General features: G+C 39.5%; 1 protein-coding gene across 1 annotated transcript in view; it reads right to left on the bottom strand.

The window, feature by feature from the left end:
• Window positions 1-17,569: 17,569 nt before the first annotated feature.
• The window catches only part of XPNPEP3 (X-prolyl aminopeptidase 3), a 62,414-nt gene continuing 57,486 nt past the window's right edge, over window positions 17,570-22,497 (bottom strand). The window contains exon 10 of the mRNA XM_082350114.1: window positions 17,570-21,232. Coding sequence (XP_082206240.1) covers window positions 21,066-21,232 — 167 coding nt within the window. The 3' untranslated portion in view covers window positions 17,570-21,065. The remainder of the gene's footprint in view (window positions 21,233-22,497) is intronic.

Here is a 22,497-nt window from a genome sequence, read left to right as displayed (position 1 = left end):
AAATTTAACAATTGCTTCCATAAGCTGATGCAAGCTGGCTCCAGCACTCACACATACTGAGGGATATGGAAGAAGGTGGCATTCCAGGTTGAGCCAACAGTGTACAGAAGGAGATGGAAGCTGGAGAATGCATAGTGCACTCATAAAGAAGCCTGGAATGGCTGCAGTATGAAGAGAATGAGGGTGATATAAAATGTCTGCAAAGATGTGCAAGAATCAAATGTTAGTCTCTCTTCCCAATTCTATATTTAGCAATGTCATGTTGTTAGCTTGAAATTGGCCATAATCGAGTATTTACATTGTGGAAATCAGCCCACACTACAAACCAGGAGTCCCCTTACCCTCCTAGATTCAGTTGTTAAACATTTACTGCTGGTATGGGCCAGGTCTTGCAAGAATGTTCAGTAGAGCCATGCAAAGAGTTTTCGTCTTTATCCTCAGTGATGAGAAGCCACTGAAGGATTTTAACCGGTCAGCCACATGGTCAGATATGCCTTTTTCAAAAGTGCTCGGCGTGTTAATGGAGACTAACTGGGGAATCTGGGCTTCTACCTCTACCCTCCCTTGCAGGAGCAGTGTCAAAAAAGGAAGGTTTAAATAAGATCCAGAGTCTCATAAAATAATATTAAGATGTCTAATTTTATTAGAAAATCACTCAACTTACCAAGAGCTGTGATATCTAAAAGTGAATGAAAAAAGACTATCTATCAATAGATGCCAACACCAAGATGACAGATGTTAGAATTATCTGACAAAGATTTCAAACCAGCAATGATAAAAATTTTTCAACAAGCAATTACACACAAGCTTGAAACAAATGAGAAAACAGAAAATCTCAGGAAAGAAATAGAAGAGATAAAGAAGACCCAAATGGAAATTTTAGAACAGAAAAATTCTATAACTGAAATATCTCAGTGGATAGGCTCAACAGCAGAATGGAAGTGACAGAGAAGGAAAAAAAAAGTCACTGAAATGGAAGATAGAACAATAGAAACTACTCAATCTGGACGAGAGAGAAAATAGACTGAAAAAACAAGACCAAAGACCTCCAGAGCGAAAATAACGAAAGATCTAACATTTGTGCCGTCAAGAGTCCCAGAAAGGAAGGACAAAGAGAGCCAGGCTGATAATGTAATTGATGAAGTAATGGCTGAAATACTTCTCAAATTTGGCAAGAAACATAAAACTAGAGATTCAAGAAACTGAGTAAATCCTAAATAGGATAAGCCCAAAAAACCCATGCCGAGACACAATTAAACTTCTAAAAACTAAAGAGAAAGAAAAAAATCTTGAAAGCAGCCAGAGAAAATGACAACTTACCTATTGAGGAAAAATAATTTGAATGACAGCAGATTTCTCATCAGAAACCATGGAGGCCAGAAAGAAGTGGCAAAATATTTTTTCAGTACAGAAAAAACAAAAACAAAATCTGTCAACCCAGAATCCTATAGCCAGTGAAAATATTCTTCAGCAATGAAGGGGCAATCAAGACATTCTAAGATGAAGGAAAACTAAGAGAGAATTTGTCAGCAGCATACCCACCCAAAAAATGGCTAAAGGAAGTTCTCTAAAATAGGAAGGAAACAATAAAACAAGGAACCTTGGAACAACAGGAATAAGAAAGAACACACAGTAAGCAAAAACAGAGGTAAATGCAATAGGCTTTCCTTCTCCTCGAGTTTTCTAAATCATGTTTGACAGTTGAAGTAAACATTATAAGACTGTCTTATGTGGTTCTAAATTTATGTGGAGGAAATATTTAAGAAAATTACAAATGAACATACAGGAAGGTAAGCTATCTATATTTCACTCAAACTGGTAAAATGATGACACCAGTAAACTGTCATAAGTTATGTATATATAATGTAATACCTAGAACAACCACCTTAAAATATACAAAGAGATACACTTAAAAACATTATAGATGAATCAAGATGGAATTCTAAAAAATGCTTAAGTAACCCACAGGAAGGCAGGAAAATAAAAATAGAGAAATGAAAAACAGAACAAACAGAAAACAAAAAATAAAACAACAGACTAAATTCTTAACATATCAATAACTACATTAAACATAAATGGTGTACATATACCAATTAAGAGACAGAGATTGGCAGAGTAGATTAAAAAAATGACCCAATCAATATATACTGTCTACAAGAATCTCACTTCAAAAATTATGATATAGGAAGGGTACCAGTAAAAGAATGGAAAAAAAATATGTCATGCAAACATTAAGCAAAGGAAAGTAGAAATGACTATATTAATATCAGATTAAGTAGACTTTAGACCAAAGAATATAACCAGAGAGAGGAGGTAACATCATAAATGCTAAAAAAAAAGTCAATCCACCAAGAAGACATAGCAGTTCAAAATGTATATGCATCAAAAAAAAAAAAAAAAACTGTGCTGCAAAACATGTGAAGAAAAACTGATAGCTTTTAAAGTAGAAATAGACAAATCCACCATTACAGTGGCAACTTTTAACACCTCTCTTTCAGCAATGGATAGAACAACTAGACAATCAGCAAAAACATAAAAGAACTCAACACCACCAACAACCAATGGGATCTAATAAACATATTTAGAACACTCCATCCAATAACAGCAGCATACATGTTCTTCTTCAAGTGCCATGCAGCATATACCAAAATGGACCATATCCTGGGCCATAAAGCAAACCTTAGGGCTTCCCTGGTCGTTAAAGCAGTGGTTAAAGCAGTGGTTAAAGAATCCGCCTGCCAATGCAGGGGACACAGGTTTGAGCCCTGGTCCGGGAGGATCCCACATGCCGTGGAGCGGCTAAGCCCGTGTGCCACAACTACAGAGCCTGAGCTCTAGAGCCCACGAGCCACAACTACTGAAGCCCATGCACCTAGAGCCCGTGCTCCGCAACAAGAGAAGCCACCGCAATGAGAAGCCCACGCATTGCAACGAAGAGTAGCCCCCTCTCGACGCAACTGGAGAAAGCCTGCACGCAGCAATGAAGACCCAATACTCTGTAATGGCCTATATGGGAAAAGAATCTAAAAAAGTGGATATATGTGTATGTATAACTGCATCACTTTGCTGTACACCTGAAACTAACACAACACTGTAAATCAACTATACTCCAATAGAAAAATAAAAAATACATTAAAAAAAAAACCTTAAAAAATTTTGAAGAATTGAAATCATACGATATATTCTCCAACCACAATGAAATCAAACTATAAGTCAATGAGAGAAAGGTAACAGAAAATTCTCTAAACACCTAGAAACAATAATCCATGGGTCAAAGATGAAGTCTTTTTTTTTTTTAATTTATTTTATTTATTTATTTATTTTTGGCTGTGTTGGGTCTTTTTTGCTGTGCGCAGGCTTTCTCTAGTTGAGGCGAGCGGGGGCTACTCTTCATTGTGGTGTGCAGGCTTCCCATTGCGCTGGCTTTTCTTGTAGCGGAGCACGGGCTCTAGGTGCACGGGCTTCAGTAGCTGTGGCATGTGGGCTCAGTAGTTGTGGCTCATGGGCTCTAGAGCGCAGGCTCAGTAGTTGTGGCGCACGGGCTTAGTTGCTCCGCGGCATGTGGGATCTTCCCGGACCAGGGCTTGAACCCGTGTCCCCTGCAGTGGCAGGCAGATTCTCAACCACTGCGCCACCAGGGAAGTCCCAAAGATGAAGTCTTAAGGGAAATAAAAATATGTATATTGAACTGAATGAAAATAAAAACAGAACTTGTCAAAATTTGTGAGACACTGCTAAAACAGTGCTGAGAGGAAAATTTTTAGCACTAAATGTAGACATTAGAAGAGGGAAAAAGAAGGACTTCCCTGGAGGTCCACTGATTAAGACTCCAAGCTTCCACTGCAGGAGGTGTGGGTTCGATCCCTGGTTGGGGAACTAAGATCCCACATGCCTCGCAGCACAGCCAAAAAAGTAAAAAAAAAAAAAAGAAAAAAAAAAAAAAGAAAAAAAAAAAAAAGAAAAAGAAAAAAGAGAGAGGAAAAGAGTAATCTAAGTTCCCATTTCAAGAACCTAGAAAAATAAGAGCAAAATAAACCCAAAGCAAGCAGATTGAAAGAAATTATAAAGAACAGAAATCATTAAAGTTGAAAACAGAAGAACAATAAAGAAAATTAAGGAAACAAAAAAATAGGTTCTTTGAAAAGATCAATTAAATTGACATACTTCTAGCAAGACTGACAAAGGAAAAAGGGAGAAGACAAAAATTACCAATATCAGGATTGAAACAGGAGATATTATTACAGACATAAAAGTATCATAAGGTAATACCACAAACTCTACACATGAATTTAACAACTTAGACAAAGTGGACTATCTCCTCAAAAAACACAAATTACCACGACTCACACAAACAAACCACAAACAAATAATTTGAATAGCCCTATAACTATTATGGAAATTGAATTTATAATTTAAAAAAAACACATCATGCATTGAGTTACCAATATTTGAGCAGCTTTATGGAGATGTATTACACATATTGTAGAAGGCGCCCATTAAGCATACATTTTAAAGTTTTCAGGATATTTGTAGATACGTGCAATCATCACCACAGTCAATTTTTTTTTTTTTTTTGGCTGTGCCACGTGGCACATGGAATCTTAATTCCCCAACCAGGGATTGAACTGGAGTCCCCTGCATTGGAAGCACGGAGTCTTAACCACTGGACCACAAGGGAAATCCCTGAATTTATAATTTTAAAGTTTCCTCAAAAGAAATCTCCAGGCCCAGTTGGTTTCACTGGAGAATTCCACCAAATGGTTAAAGAAGAATTAAACCAATTCTACAAAATCTCTTCCAGAAAATAGATGAGCACTTTCCAATTCATTTTATGAAGCTAGTTTTACCCTAATAAAACTAGACAAAGACAGTGCCAAAAAAGAAAACTACAGACTAATATCTCTCATGAATATAGACACAAAAATTATTAACAAAATATTAGCTCACATAATTTATCAATATATAAAAAGAATTATTTACCATGACCAAGTGGGGTTTATTCCAGGGAAGCAAGTTTGGTTCAATATTTAAAAATCAGTCAGTGCGGGCTTCCCTGGTGGCGCAGTGGTTGAGAATCTGCCTGCCAATGCAGGGGACACGGGTTCGAGCCCTGGTCTGGGAAGATCCCACATGCCGCGGAGCAACTGGGCCCGTGCGCCACAACTACTGAGCCTGCGCGTCTGGAGCCTGTGCTCCGCAACAAGAGAGGCCGCGATAGTGAGAGGCCCGCGCACCGCGATGAAGAGGGGCCCCCGCTCGCCGCAACTAGAGGAAGCCCTCGCACAGAAACGAAGACACAACACAGCCAAAATAAATAAATAATTAAATAATAATTAAAGGTGCTAATAAAAAAAAAAAATCACTCAGTGGATTCTACCATATTAACAGGTTCAAGATGAAAAAAAATCACATGATCATATCAGTAGATACAGAAAAAACTTTTGACAAATTTCAACATCCATTCATGATAAAAAAAAAAAAACTCTCAGAGAAATAGAAATAGAGGAGAACTTCCTGAACTTGATAAAGGACACTTACAAAAACATGCAGCTACCATACTTAATGGTGAAAAACTGAATGCTTTCCCCCTAAAATTGGGAGCAAGTAAGGGTGGCTTCTTTTATCACTTTTATTCAATATGACACTGGAACTTCTAGCCAGTCCAATAATGGGGGGGGGGAAACGATATAAAAGGCATATAGATCAGAAAATTGGCTGCGTTGAGTCTTCGTTGCTGCGCACGGACTTTCCCTAGTTGCAGCAAGCAGGGCTACTCTTTGTTGTGGTGTGCCGGCTTCTCAATGCAGTGGCTTCTCTTGTTGCAGAGCACGGGCTCTAGGCACGTGAGCTTCAGTAGTTGTGGCACGTGGGCTCAGTAGTTGTGGCTCGCGGGCTCTAGGGTGCAGGCTCAGTAGTTGTGGTGCATGGGCTTAGTTGCTCCGTGGCATGTGGGATCTTCCTGGACCAGGGCTCGAACCCGTGTTCCCTGCATTGGCAGGTGGATTCTTAACCACTGCACTACCAGGGAAGCCCAAAACTGTCCTATTTTTAGATGACACATAGTTTGTGTAGAAAACTTCAAGGAATTAAAAAAAAAACCAAACCCTTAGAACTAATATGTAAGATCAGTAAGGTCACAGGATACAAGAGAAACACATAAAAATTAATTGTATTTGTATGTACAAGCTATGAACATGACATAGAAATTAAAAACAATATGCCATTTATGATCATCAAAAAATTAAAGTTATAAATTTAATGAAACATGTATAGGACTTGTATGCTTAAAACTAAACAACACTGATGAGAGAAATTAAAAAAAGAAAACTTTTTGAACGTTTTTTTTTGCCATGCCGCACAAGTTGCAGGATCTAAGTTCCCTAACCAGGGATCAAATCCGGGCCCCTGCAGTGAAAGTGCCAAGTCCTAACCACTGGACTGCCAGGGAATGCCAAAAAAACTTTTTTAATAAATGGAGACACATACTGTGTTCATGGAGTGAAAGATTAAACATAGTAAAGATGTCAATTTTCACCAAACTGATAAAGTTGAACACAATTCCTATCTAAATCCCAGCACTTTCTTTTTTTTTTTTAGTTACAGACAAAATTATTCTAAAATTTATGTGGAAAAGCCAAGGTACTAGAGCAGCTAAAATCATTTTGAAAAGAAAGAATAAAATGAGAGGAATTACTTTATCTGCTTTTAAGACTTATTACAGGTAATCAAGACTGTGTGGTACTGGTAGAGGAACAGAGAGATAAATCAACGGAACAGAGCAGAAAACCCAGGAAAAGACCCACCCAAAATGCCCAACTAAAATTTGAAAAACGTGCAAAAGCAATTCAGCGGAGAAAAGAGCATTTTCAACAAATGGTGCTGGAGTAATTAGACATTCATAGGCAACCAAAACCAACCAAAGAAACAAAATCCTTGACCTATTCTCACACCGTATATGAAAATTAACTCAACATGTATCATGAACTTAAATAAAAACATAAAACTATAAAACTTTTAGAATAAAACATAGGAGGAAATATGCAGGATTTAGGGACAGATTTCTTAGACGTGGGACTTCCTGGTGGTCCAGGGTTTAAGACTCTGCCCTTCACTGCAGGGGGCTCGGGTTGGATCCCTGGTCAGGGAACTAAGATCCTGCATGCCGCATATGGTGCGGCCCAAAAAAAAAAAAAAAAGAGAGAGAGAGATCAGAGGAACAATTGATAAATTGGACTTCATCAGAATTAAAAACTTTTGCTCTGTGAAAGACTGTTAAGAGGATGAAAAGATAGTTACAGAGTGGGAGAAAGTATTTGCAAAGCAAGTTTACGACAAAGCGCTAGTATCTAGAATATAGAAGGAAATCTTAAAACTAAACAGTCAAAAACCAAACTAATTAGAAAATGGGCAAAAGACAGAAAGAGATATTTTATTGATGAGTATATGCAGATGGCAGATAAGCACATGAAGAGATGCTCAACATCATTAGTCATTAGAGAAATGCGAATTAAAACCACAATGAGATATCACTACACACGTGTCAGAATGGCTAAAATAAAAGCTGTGACAACACCAAATTCTGGTGAGAATGCAGAGAAACTGGATCACTCATACATTGCAGGTGGGAATGCAAAACGGTACAGCCATTTGGGAAAACAGTTTGGTAGTATCTTTTTTTAAAAAAAATAAATTTATTTATTTATTTTTGGCTGTGTTGGGTCTTTGTTGCTGCGCGCGGGCTTTCTCTAGTTGCGGCGAGCGGGGGCTACTCTTTGTTGCGGTGCGCGAGCTTCTCATTGCAGTGGCTTCTCTTGTTGTGGAGCACGGGCTCTAGGCACGTGGGCTTCAGTAGTTGTGGCTCTCGGGCTCTAGAGCGCAGGCTCAATAGTTGTGGCGCACGGGCTTAGCTGCTCCGCAGCATGTGGGGTCTTCCCGGACCAGGGCTCGAACCCGTGTCCCCTGCATCAGCAGGTGGCTTCTCAACCGATACGCCACCAGGGAAGCCCTGAAATATCTTTAAAAGGTAAACATGCAACTCCCATACAACCCAGCAATTGCATTCCTGGGCATTTTCCTCAGAGAAATGAAGACTTCTGTCCACTTTAACATCCATACACAGGTTTTAGCAGCTTTATTTACAGTAGCCCCAAACTGGAAGCATCCAGATGTCCTCCAGTGGGTGAATGGTTAAACTGTGGTACCTCTATACCACTCAACCAGAGAAAGGAATGAACTATTGACACACGCAACTACTGGATGACTCTCCAGAGAATTATGCTGAGTGAAAGAAGCCAATCCCAGAAGGTTACATACTGAATGATTCTTGAAATGATGAAATTATAGAAACAGAGAACAGATTAGTGCTTGCCAGGGGTTAAGGAGGGAAGGAGGTGGGGGGGAAAGTGGCGGGGGGCGGGGGTGGTGGTGGGATGAACTGGGAGATTGGGATTGACATGTATACACTGATGTGTATAAAATGGATGACTAATAAGAACCTGCTGTATAAAAGAATAAATAAAATAAAATTCAAAAAAAAAAAAAGAAAGGAGAGAAGGAGGTGGGAGGGAAGTGGGTGTGGCCATAAATGGGCAACTTGAGAAAACTCTCGTCGTGATGGAAATGTTTGGTAGCTATGTCAATATCCTGCTGATGATGTTATACAAGAGTTTTGCAAGATGCTCCCACTGGAGAAAACTGAGTAAAGGGCATTGAATCCTACTGTATTATTTCTTACAACTTGCAAGTAGAATCTACAATTATCTCAAAATAATCAGCTTAATTAAAAGAAAATGCTAGGCACCATTTTAAACTATAGACAGGACTGAATAAGGTATTATATCTGCCTTCAAGGAACTCATAGTCTATCTCGTGAGGAGTTGAGCATATAGCTGCATTGCTTAAGGTAGATGCACACAGTGTCCAGAGTTTTGGACTTTCCAAAATCCTCTGACCTTGTTTTGGTAGAAATATTGCCTCTTTTCCCCCTTCTCCTCCCTCACCATCCATTCGATGTGATCAGGACCAGCTACAAAATTTGCAGTGCCCTGTATAAACTGAAAATGCAAGGGTCCTTGTTTAGAAATGATTAAGAATTTCAAGACGGCAACAGCTGAGCATAAACCATGTGGAGGACCCTTCTGAACTCACAGACCGGTGCAACTGCACAGGTCACACTCTTGTAATGTTGGCTCTGCTTGTGATTCTGGTAAGATTGAAAATCCCCTTCTCACCTCCCTTGGCAGGAGACGGTCCTGAATCACCCAGGAGTGGTCATTCATAATATCTCATTGCCCTGGTTACTTCTATTAGAATCCTTCCAGGGAAGTCATATATAATAAAGCAGGGAGAGAGAGAACTCTGTTTCCTCTGGGGTGAGTTATTTATTGAACAAATATTTATTGGGTATCTTCCATGTGTTACACATCAGAGATACAATGGTGAACAAGAGGCATATAGATAGTCCTAGCCCTCATGTAGCTTATATCCTACAGGTAGAGGCAGATAACAGCAATGAATTACAAATTGGGTTAAATGCAAAATAAAAGAATAAGTGGAGATGCTGTGAGTAGAATAACCAGGGTGGCCAGATATGTACGATTACTATTCTATAGAGGAGGAAAGTGAAGGTAAGAGAAGGTTAAGCAAATTGTCTTAAGATCAGAGAGTTGGCAAATGGCCAAGGAGAAATTCTAACGTGCGTGTGTCTGACACCAACTGCACCATGCCAGTTTGGAAAGTACTTACTTCCCATAAAGATGGGAAGTAGCACAGTGTAGTAGAGTTTTTAAGGGCTCAGGTTCTGAGGCATAGCTAAATTCAAATCCTGGCTTGGACAGATTATTTTAACTCCTGAAAAAGTCTTGCTTTTCTCATTTATAAAATGAGGAGTGATAGGAATTGTTGCTACAGGGAGTAAATGAGATACCACACATGGAATGATCAGCCCAGCACATCACACCTAGTAAGTGTTCAATGAGTTTATAAATCATAGTTTCAAGTCCAAAGAACTGAATTCCATCCAGATCTTCTACTTACTCTGTGAAGTTGTGTAAATCACATCCTTAGGAAGCCTATTTTCCTCATCTGTAAACTTAGGATAATGGCGTGCCTCATGGGGTCATCACAAGCATAAATGAGATAATGTAAGTGAAAGTGCTATCCAAATGTGGCAATTCTATAATAAAACTCATAGGGTATTTTCTCTGACCAGTGGTCCGAATTTATTCTCAAATGCAGCTCATCCCTCCGACCTTTGTGCCATCACTGTAGCTCTAATATGACATGATACTGCATTGTAATTTTTTTTTAAAGGGAGAGGTATTTTTATTTTATTTTTGTTTATTTATTTAATCTTTTGGCCAAGCCACATGGCATATGGGATCTTAGTTCCCCAACCAGGGATCGAACATGTACCCCCTGCAGTGGGGCACTGGAAGCACGGAGTCTTAACCACTGGACGGCCAGGGAAGTCTCTGCATTGTAATTCTTTATAGGCTAGTGTCTCTTAGCAGACTAAGAACTCTTTGAGGGAGGGACTGTGTGTTGCCCCTTCACCTAGCGCCTGGCTCAGTTGCAGCTAGGGAAAGTTGAATGAGTGTGGACCCTGCCCCTGCGTTCGCACATGGGGTGCTGTGTTCGCTCGGGGACCCCTCACCTAGCAGCTTCGTGTGGCAGCTCCACTCATGTATTTCCCCCACAGCAAAATTTCAATTGCAGGGAGGCTCTTCCTGTGGCCCAGCAGGACACATCTGCACTGCCTCTCTCTTGTGCCAGTTGTTTGTTTGTGGAGAATACAAAACCACATTTGTTATTAAAAGAAAAGGTCTATAGGGTTCTACGTTGACCCGTTCTATCTTGTTCCCTTTTGCATTGAGAAGTTTATTTATTTGGGATGCATTTTGGTATAAATCATTGCATTCTGTAGTTATGTTGTGCTGATGTGTGCTATTGTGAAAGTCTTGAGGCCAAGATTTACTGTAGAGGGAAAACGGACACTTCATTATCCCCCAAAAAAGAAGGGCATTCAGTCCTTTAGTCAAATGTGTATCCCCACACTCACTATTGAGCTGTCTCCTGGTATGCATCTGTCCTCACCCTTTGCCTAATTCGCTCTGGCCAGGAGCTAGTCATCCTTGGGGCAATGCCAAGGATATCTGCATAATCTTTTCTCAAGCTCAGAGTCAACATTTTAAAGTTAAGAATGATCATGTCATTCAAAGAGCTTGGGGATAATTGCGGGGGGGAACAATTTTTTTTTTTAATTAAAAAAAATTTTTATTTAGGCATAATTGACATTATACTAGCTTCAGGTATACAACATAATGATTTGATATTTGTATATATCATGAAAAGATCAGCACAATAATTCTACTTAACATCTGGGATTATAATTTTAATGTCGAATTTTTACTGGCACAATTCATAGAATAAGAAATCATCATTCTTAGTGCCACCATGTTTTTTTTTATTATTTTCACTTATTTTTTATTGCATTATAATTAACATACAATATTATATTAGAATCAGGTGTACAACATAGTGATTCAATATTTTTATACATTATGAAATGATCACAATAAGTCACTGTCACCATACACACTCCTTACAATATTACTGACTATATTCCCTGTGTATACAATACATAGTTTGTAACTCTTTTTTTTTTAAATTAATTTTTATTGGAGTATAGTTGCTTTACAGGGGACAATTTTTTATAAGTAATATATTGGATGGAGCTGGCTGGGATTGCAGCTAGACTTTTTATATTAATTCCTATGAAAATAATTCCCCCTTTTCTATAACTTGGAGTTTTCTTGGAATGTAATCTTGACATAAAATGATACCATTCCATAAAAAAAATTCCAAAGTAAAAGATAAATGAGTTGAGGATTGTTTTTAATCTTCTCCATGTACATATTAAAACAAGTAATTGAAGTCTCTCAGAAAACACCTTTTGGTTGTACATTAGTTTATCAGGGTGTGTTTTGGTTGTCCAGAAATGATTTAGGTAAATATGATCAAAGTGGTTGCCCAGGATTGGAATCAGATGTAAGATGGATTCTAGATGGTCCAGAACCAAAAGTTGGGAAGAAAATGGAGAAGGAACTCAATCAAGAACATACTCTGGGGGGACTTCCCTGGTGGCGCAGTGGTTAAGACTCCGCCTGCCAATGCAGGGGACACGGGTTCGAGCCCTGGTCCGGGAAGATCCCACATGGCACGGAGCAACTAAGCCCATGCTCCACAACTACTGAGCCTGTGCTCTAGAGCCCATGAGCCACAACTACTGAGCCCACGTGCCACAACTACTGAAGCCTGTGTGCCTAGGGCCTGTGCTCTGCAACAAAGAGAAGCCACCACAATGAGAAGCTCACGCACTGCAACGAAGGGTAGCCCCTGCTCGCCACAACTAGTGAAAGCCCACGTGCAGCAACAAAGACCCAATGCAGCCAAAAATAAATAAATAAATAAAATAAAATTTATTTTTTTTAAAAAGAACATATTTTGGGGACTTCCCTGGTAGTCCAGTGGTTAAGACTCCGCGCTCCCAATGCAGGGGTCCCGGGTTTGATCCCTGGTCAGGGAACTAGATCCCACATGCTGCAACTAAGAGTTCGTGTGCTGCAACTAAAGACCCCCGCATGCCACAACTAAAAAAAAAAAAAAAAAAGAAAAAAGATCCCGCATGCCACAACGAAGATCCCGTGTGCCACCACTAAACCCCGGTGCAGCCAAAATAAGTAAATAAATAAATATTTTTAAAAAAGAATGTATTTCATTTTCAGTGTGACCTTGTGCAAGTTACAAGGTGTGTTATATCAATTAGCAACTTGATGTAAAACAATAAAATGGCAGAAAAGCTGATAATTTTTAGAAAGAATGGTATCAAACTTTGTCATTTTGTTGGAAGAAGGTTTATACACTGTGTAACTTAGTTATTTGTACACTCATAAAAATCACAAAATCTGTTTGCCTTCAGGTCTATTCCTTGCCCTTTCCCTGTGTCGCTTCATGTCATTAGGTGGGGGTGGCCCTGACCTAGAGGTCAGCATCAGCTGGCCTTTGGCTTGGCCAGTGGGATGCACTGGCTGGAGAGGAGAGGATGGTGTAAAAGGACAGTCAGTGGATGTCCCTCCGTCTCTTGGCCTCGGGCGGCATCTCTGGAAGCAGCTGAGTCTGAGATCTCAGCTCCTGCCAGCAGGCAGGCCTTCTGTGGCCCAGCTTCTGCAGTTGACCTAGCTCCTGGTCTAGAGAAACTCCACTTACTTCTCTCCTCTTCCAGCCTGGAGGTAGTGTCTTCCTGGTGTTGCTAATCTTTAGGATGCCTCACCATCCCATTTGGCTGCTCTTTCAGTTCCTGTGAAACCAATTCTGGATGTTACATTTTCTGTTTAAATATTTACAGTAGCTTGTTTTCCTGACTGGAGTCTGACTGATACATATGTCCCTAAGCCTTTAGTGGTTAAGTATTATGATAATGAATAGTAATCCTTTTGTGACCCTGGTTGGTTTCAGAGTAGTAGTACCTGCTTAGTAGAGAATCTGTTGATTCACTCAAGAAATGTAACTACGAAATGGAGCAACAGGGAACTCCCTGGTGGTCCAGTGGTTAGGACTCCATGCTTTCAGTGCCAAGGGCCTGGGTTCAATATCTGGTCAGGGAACTTCCCTGCAGTGGAAGCACAGAGTCTTAACCACTGGACTGCCAAGGAAGTCCCTGATTTAGCATTTTATTAATTCTTATTTTAAATACTTAAATACTGTCAACCTCAGTTTGCCTTTAGCCCTCCTCTTCCCCTTGCCCACAAGCTAATATAGTTGAAAAAATTTTATTGTGGTAAAATATACATAAATGTTACCATTTTAACCATTTTGGGGGGCTTAGCCTCATTTTTATTTATTTAAAAAATTTTGTTTCAGGTTTAGCATTATAATTTGACATCTGTACACACCACAGAGTAATCACCCCAAGTCTAGTTGCCATTTTAACCATTTTTAAGTGTACAGTTCAGTGACATTAAGCACATTCACATTGTTGTACAACCATCACAACCATTTATCTCCAGAACTTTATCATTTTCCTGGATTAAAATTGTTCCCCTTGCACAATGACTCCCCCTCCCTCCCTCCCCCAGACCCTGGCGACCACCATTTCACTTTCTATCTCTATGAATGACTCCCCTGGCACCTCATATAAGTGGAATCATAGAATATTGGTCTTTTTGTACCTGGCTTATTTCACTTAGCACAATGTCTTACAGGTTCATCCATGTTGTAGTATGTATCAGAATTTCATTCCGTTTTAAAGTTGAATAATATTTCATTGTATGGCTTTGCCACATTTTTGTTTATCCATTCATCCGTTGGCGGACATTTGGGTTGTTTCCATCTTTTGGCTTTTGTGAATAATGTTGCTATGAATGTGGGTGTTCAAATATCTGTTTGAGTCCCTGCTTTCAATTCTTTTGAGTATATGCTCAGAAGTGGAATTGCTGGATCAAATGATAACTGTTTAATTTTTTGAGGAACCACCATACTCATATTTTTGTCAAGAGCAACTCTATCAGGCTTCTGCAGGTGGACTCAGCCTGCTCTAACTACTTTATGAAATGTCAAGTACAATTTATTATGCATAGCAATCCTTATAGTAAAGTAGAATAATTCACATATAACATATAGTCCACTGCCCAGATTATAATCAGTGCAGGAGTTAGCTATAGTTCATTAGAGATTTTAATCCATGTAACATGCAGATATGCATAACCAAACACCGATCAATGAAATACTAAATAACATTTTTCAGGATGACTATTTTTATAAACATTTTTGGTATACCATTATAGGCTTCTCAATCTCAAGGTTGCTAGGAAAAGAATGACAGCATTTAGTGGCAACTATCCAGAACCACTGAGCTTTAAAAACTGGAAATTTGAATCAATATTTACGTAGTGCCACACATTTTTATGTCCAAGGTAAGTAAGCTCTAGTCAGCATAATTCTAGATTTTATAATCCTAAGTTAAATACCCTAAGTGATGTGCCTTGAAATTCGTATGCTGGGAGATACTGGTCCCTCCTGTCCTTAGGATGGCCAGATGGATGGAGCTTGGAGGAGCCAGAGCCCCCTTACCTGTCACCGTATCACCAGGAGCTGTGGACTCACTGAAATATGGCCAAGAGGGGTGCTACCACCTGGTCATATTCAGCATGACCACCTGGCCCAGCTCAGCAGCAGGTGTTGAGTATGCTGCTGTTCATCGAAGACAAGGGAGCCACAGAGTCACTGCAGCAGTTGGTGTTTCAGGTGCCAATGCTTAAGGTGCTGCTGGCCAAGGGTGTCATGGGGGTGAAGACTGGGCCAGTGCTCCTTGCAGATGCAGCTCTAGACAGCCCCGCCCTCTGCTTCACATACACTGGACACCTCTGACCTCTGTGGTCAAAGGTATAGGCAGGATGACTTCCAAAAATTCACATACGTTCTGTGAATTATAGCTTAACTTGAAATATTTGATGGAAATGATTTCGATTTGATTGGAAATCCACATTATAAGAAATTTTACATTGGGACTTCCCTGGTTGTCCAGTGGTTAACACTCCACGCTTCCAATGTAGGGGGCACGGGTTTGATCCCTGGTCAGGGAACAAGGATCCCACATGCCGCCAGGGGAGGCCAAAAAAAAAAAAAAAATTTCACATTGCATTTGTCAATGAAAGGAAGTTATTAGAGTCTTTGAAATTTAGTTTCAATTGTAAATTATTGAGATTTAATTCATATACCATAAAATTCCTCTTAAAAGTGTACCATTCAATGTTTTTTAGTATACTCAAAGAGTTGTGCAGCTACCACCACTAATTCCAAAACATTTTCATCACCTAAAAAAGAAACCATACCTGTAAGCTGTCACTCCATTTCCTCCTGCCTTCAGCCCTTTGCAACCACTAATCTACTTTGTCTCCATGGATGTGCCTATCCTAGACATTTCATATAAATGGAATCATAGAATATGTGCCTTTTGTTGCCTGGCTTCTTTCACTTAGAATGTTTTCAAGGTTCTTTCATGTTGTGGCCTGTTATCAGTGCTTTGTTCCTTTTTATGGCTGAATATTTCATTGTATGAATAGACCACGTTTTTCATATATTCATCTGCTGATGGATGCATGTTTCATTTATCCATTCATCAGTTCAATTACACATTTTAAAAAATTATTTTTTAAAAAAGATTTATTATTTATTTATTTAATTCATTTTTGGCTGCATCGGTCTTAGTTGTGGCGCGCGGGCTCTTTGTTGTGGCGCGTGGGCTTCTCTCTAGTTGTGGCGCGCAGGCTCCAGGGCATGTGGGCTCTGTAGTTTGCAGCATGTGGGCTCTAGTGGAGGCGCGCTGGCTTAGTTACCCCGCAGCATGTGGGATCTTAGTTCCCTGACCAGGGATTAAACGCGCATCCCCTGCATTGCAAGGCAGATTCTTTACCACTGGACCACCAGGGAAGTCCTCAGTTACACATTTTTGAATGATCATAAAAATGGTTTTAAATTTCTCGTCACCTACTTGTGCAAACAGTTTCTTGTAAATGGTGATTATGAAGAATCTGAAGACAATATCACTACAAAGTTTGGATCAGGAATTGTGTGTAGGTATTTCAGCCTGTTATCAAAAAGTCATGTTTCCAAAGGAAGCTAAGTCTTCTATTGACATTTTAAAATTTATCTTTTGGAAGTGTTATACAAATTTAAAAATTCCTGTAAAACTTTGCACGAATTTTTGCTTATAATTATATAAAGGGTATGTAATTAATTTTCTTCTCTAAGTCACATGTACACATTTCTAAGTCCCCTTAAGTTTGTTCCATTGTGCCATATAAAAAATATCTTTTTATGTGTTCCAGGATGTGAAAAATGTTGGAGAGCACATCTTAGAGAGCCCCAGATTTTAAAGAGGTTTCCTAATAGTAAGACATGCTTACATTTAGGATTCTTTATATGGCTTGCTGAGAAAGTTCACATATTCATAATTTTGCAAAATTCGCCCTTCATAAAATGCTCATGGCTATAGTGTAATGTCTTGAGTTCTACAGGGGCTGTCTGCAGACCTATGTGTCAGTTTTGTGGAGAGTCAACCTTTTTCCCTCCCAGCTTCCTTGAGCTGTAACTGACAAACCTGTAAGATATTTAAAGTGTACATGTGATGATTTGATACACCTATGCATTGTGAAAAGATGTCCCCCATCTAGTTAATTGACACATCCATCAACTCACATATTTATCTTCTTTTTTTTTTTTTGGTGAGAACATTTAAGTTCTATTCTCTTAGCAAATTTCAATTATAAAATACAATGTTATCAAGTATATTCACCATGTTAATACGTTTGATCCTTGAGTCAATCTAATCCATTGGTTTTCCCCCTTCTATGACTGCTAAGATTATCTCAAGTTTGCTATCATGATTTTGTGACAGTAGTTAATGAATACTCTGTAAAATAAAATACTTCGTAAAACAAAATGTCACATTTAAAGCTATAAACTCTAGATTTGAAAATAACACACACATACACGCACAAACCAAACACTCTTACGTTGTTTTATAGTTTATTTTTTAAATGACAGTAACAAATGGTCTTCCCTTGTTGGGGAATGACGTATCTACTTTCAGTCAATAGGGTCTTAAAAAGTAACAGCATTTTGTCCAAATTGAACTTACATAATTGCACAAAAGTCATACAAGGCATTAAGAAATGCTCACAAAGACTGCAGTTCTCTCAGCTTCTCATGAAGCACACCCCAAGAGGCCTTGGTTTCAGTGGGGACCCCTGATCTGAATAATACTGATGCTTACCCCAAGTTCCTCAGTGACACATAGGCAGAGGTGAAAGGAGCCAGGAAGACAAATGTGCTGTGTGACAGTGGAATTCTGCTCTACAATTAGGGTTTAATGATGTATTCACCTTCTCATATTAGGATTATTAAACACTTCAGCTTGAAGTATTTTATTTGTCCAGGCTTAAAACTTAACCCTATCAGCTTAAGTTTTGGGATACAGATCCCACTTCAGGACACTAAAATTAAAAACAAACAAACAAACAAAAACCACACCGTAAAAACCTCTTCCAAGCAAGATCCTTTATGCTGCCACCATCCTGGGCCCTCACTTAGTTTCTAACATACAAACACAAATAAGTTACATTATTATTGATCATATGTCAGTTGAAGGATGGTAGACATAGAGTCTCACTCAAAGCCCAACTCTTGTTTTACTGACAGCAGTTACTGGAAACACTGTTGCAAAGGACTCTGAGGTCACAGCTGGAACTGGCGGGACAGCCACTGTGCAGTACATGTGATGTGACATGGACACAGGACAGGGAGAGGCAGCACTCATGCATCATATCTGCATCTTTCTATTGTTAAGAAAGCTAAGGAGGATGTTGGTTATGTATGTTTTGAAAAACATAACAAAGCCCAAGTTTTCTATTTTAATGAGTTACAATGTCTTTATCTGGGGATTTAACTTATTTTATGGATCTTAAACCCAATTAAGATATAATGTCTGTAGTAGGAGTTTTCCTTTTCTGACCTTACAAAAATTAATAAAAAAGATAACAATATTTTGAAAGAAGACACACAAAGAGAACTTTAAGTCACCATGAGAAGTACCTTCCTAACTTGGGTATGACTATGGGAAGAGGAGAGTTATTATTCTATTTCTACTGCTGTGTTTCAAATAAAAAACACAGTCCCAGTTTAATTATAGAGAAAAATAACAATTCCTGAAATAAAACCATATAAGTATGCAGCAGAGGCTATCTAGATATACTTCTTGCCTTTAGATTATTGTTAATATTTTAGCTGTATCTCTTCAATTCAGGGAGAAAAATTCCAGTGTAACATTTGAAGCATTTTTTAAAAATTAAGGTTTTCATTAGGAGAGCTTGGTGTATATATGAAGTATTTATTATACTGAAACAAGGAGGGAAATGTGGGGCATGTCTGTGGTAAGGCTAAGAATTAATGAGATTCTGGCACTGTGCACAATTATCTGCTCAACCAATCCTGAATAGATCAGACAGTCCCTAAACCGCTGCTCTGAGATGTTCACTGTGTCACTTCTTGAAGGTTCTGATAGTCTGATGCAAATGTTAGCTGCTGTGGTTAATCAGGGACTCAAAGGACAATATGCCTGGGTCAGGGACTATAAATCACCAGAAGAATTCCACAACGGCCGTTCTACGTGTGACTTGCAACACCTGTAGAACTTGCCAGGAATCCAGCCGGAAGAAGTCTGTTTCATGTCCAAGTAGGCTGCTATTCATAAAAGCCGCCTAAGCTTTTAGCTAGAAAGTTGAAGGCTACAGAAAATGATTTATAGGAAGAAAAGGAAATTCCTTATTCCAGGATTGTAAGTGAACAAAGGAAACCCAATTCCAGAAAAAGGTTGTTGAGGCCATACAGGCCAAGGGAGTGAGAAGCCAGAGTTGTGGGTTTCTTTTCAGTCCCCTCTTACAAAGTCACAAGCACAGGACTGAGAAGTTGGAGGCGGGTGAGGAGGGCAGGCGCAGGGATGATGACTCCAGCTGTGCAGCCATCCATCCCCACAGCTGCTGAGCAAAGCCAAGCATTTGCGGGTGAGCACCATCAGGACACAATTTGTATCACTTTGGCTGCTAACGTTATCTTTGTCTCCTGATGAAGTCACTGCCTGTCTGCTTTGGGCTCTGTACCTTGGGTTTCTCTGACAAGACGGGCAAACCTCTAGCACTGCAAGGAATGTTAATCTCCTAGCCTGTTCTTCCCTAATGCAAATATTTTCTTAACATTTTTCGAATTTATGTTCTAACAATCAGCATGTTTTATACATCTTGGGCTCATATGCAGGTTTAAAGGAGGTGAATACACTAGTTCTTAAAGCTTTCCCCTACGATAGAAGCTCCCAAATAACCTATCTGCAGCAGTCTAGCCCTGTTCACTTTGCAAACTGAGTTTTATATAATTGCATCCAACGCTGTGTCGAGGGAAACGTGAGTCTTTACCAGTGTCCTTCCAGTGCTAACGTCCAAGGAAGGAAAGGATCACAGGGTGTTTGCAGGTACTGAGTGGGTTGCATATTTTGTTTTTACTGGCACTAGAGGAAATCACAGAATGATAACTGGGGTGTCTCTCTGAATACTGGGTGCCATTCCTCTGACTTTAATAGGGTAAGTAGAGGATCTGCCCTTGGCCAGGGAAGCAGCCTCAAGGGTGTGCTGAGGGTCAGTGTATTAAGAATCTATAAAGAAAGCATGGATGTTTGGGAAAGGAATCATCTTTAGATTGAGAAGAGAGGGATGGCGGTCTGGATCTATAGCAGACACATATACGTTTCTTTCTCTTTCATTTCTTTCCTTATCAAGAATCTAAACACCTTCCAGGTTCCAGGTAACCAAATAGCAAGAAAGGCTCAAAAATTTGTTCGATAGCTAGTGTTGCTGGAATCTGGACTGTGGCTGAATGGTGTGACTGTAGGACACCAGTGCCCTGAGGGCTCACGTGGCTCCAGTAGATACACGGGCTCCTGGATAGGTAGGCAGGTGTTATGGAAGGTACGTACTGGCCACCCACAATCACTGACGGGTGGTTTTCAGTGTAGGCAAAGACCTTGGTGATTGGCTCAAAATATATAGGCATTACACAAAAATCTTATGATATTAGGTGGATCTCAGGAAAAGTGCAGAAGGGGAAGGACCTGGAGAGAAGCAGAGAATTTTCTCCATGTGCTAACTGGGATGCGTGGACATATGTAACCAAGATCTTTCTTTACATCTTAAAACTAAACTTGTCAGAGTCATTAATTCTACAGAATTAATGTTACTAAAGTTGCAGTAACATACAATCCAAAAACTCAATTTCCCAGATTTCTAGCTACATAAAACAAGAAAGACCACATACACAATTACATACACTCATACAGCTGCTGCACTCCCCAGTGGGACACGTGTATAAATGTCCACACAGAGACCCCCAGAAAGCACATGTGCACAGAGGCCAACGTCCACCCCTTCTGAACCTGAGATGCATGTGGGCCACAGTGAGGGTCAAGAGGCCCTACTGCATATCTGTTCGATGTCATTCATCTCTTTGGGACAATCTGCAGAAAGGATGAGAGGTGAGTCCTCAGTTACCACTACATCATCCTCAATTCGTACACCAAGACCACGGAACCTCTCAGGGGCATCTTTGTCATCCTCCGGAATATAAATACCTGAGAAGTAGAAAAAAGAAGCAGAACATTCTACTCATAAATGGCAGTAACTGGATGATTTGGGGCAAGTAAGTTAACCTCTATAAAGTTGGGATCCTAACAGTACCTACCTAATAGAAATGTGGAGATTAAATGAGATAATATATATAAAAATGTCTGGTACATAAATGGTCAGTAAATGTTGCCTATCATTACTAGAACTATTATTATAGTTATTTTGTATATTAGACTACAAGATCTATACAACTACAATAATGTTGATCATGATTCTGTCACATTCTAATGACTCAAATGGGCCACTAAAGTTACTTAATTTATGAGTATGTCAATATATGCTGGGACCCAGTAGATTATATAAATGCATTCTTTCTCTGCCTAACAGTACCCTGGAAAAAGGGCACTTTGCTAAAATAAAGACTTAGGCATTTTAAAATGTATTTAAAAAACACTTACTTAGAGATTATTAGCCTCAACAACCAGAAGCTGCAGAAATACTCAAATAAGTCATAAATGTAACTGACGTGTACATGATGTAAAGAGGGAAAAAGGAAGACCTTAATGAACGTTTGAAAAATTCTAAGAGACCAAGGTTCCCTTTCTAATCATGAAGTCAGACAGACACCAGGTCTTTTCATATTAAAGAAACTGTAAACTTCCTTCTCAGTACTCACAGATGCTGTTCTGTGATAAGAAGAAAAAGACCAGCAAAGGAAAATGTAGTCGAAGTCTAAGGAAGCGCCAACTAGATTGGACTTAACGGTACGTAAGGTCACAGACAGCAACATATGCCTGGACTTAAAGGGTGGCATAAAAGATGTGTCCCATCTATAACTTACATAATTTAGAGGTGAAAACACTTGAAATCTAAGATTGAGATCTGCTTTCATGACAGAAGCAGCATCGATGTTTAAAACTGACTGGTAATATCAATCTTCACACTCCACCGCGGCCACCACTTTTCTACTGAATCCTGCCCAACATCCAGCATCATTCAAGCTGGAGAACCATTAGACTGCCAGCTTTCTCTGAAGCTTAGAAGAAAGGATCTGGATACTAAAAAGTGGAATAATGCAGGCAGTTCAATGCAGAGGAGATGCAACTGAGAACATGGGGAGTCTGAGTGTCTCTGCAGAAAAGCGCCAGGGGCTTCACAAGTGTCAGCAGCCCACCAAGATGACGGGAAGGACTAGTACAAACTGGCCCTGGCAAAGGCAGGGTTAAAAAAAGATTTATTTCTTAATATCTACTGATCGAAAGTATTCCCC

This window comes from Balaenoptera borealis (genome assembly GCF_965194805.1).
Source record: "Balaenoptera borealis genome assembly, chromosome: 13".
Lineage (NCBI taxonomy): Eukaryota > Metazoa > Chordata > Mammalia > Artiodactyla > Balaenopteridae > Balaenoptera > Balaenoptera borealis.
The sequence above is the reverse complement of the archived record's forward strand: the minus strand, read 5'-3'. Positions and strand labels throughout refer to the sequence as shown.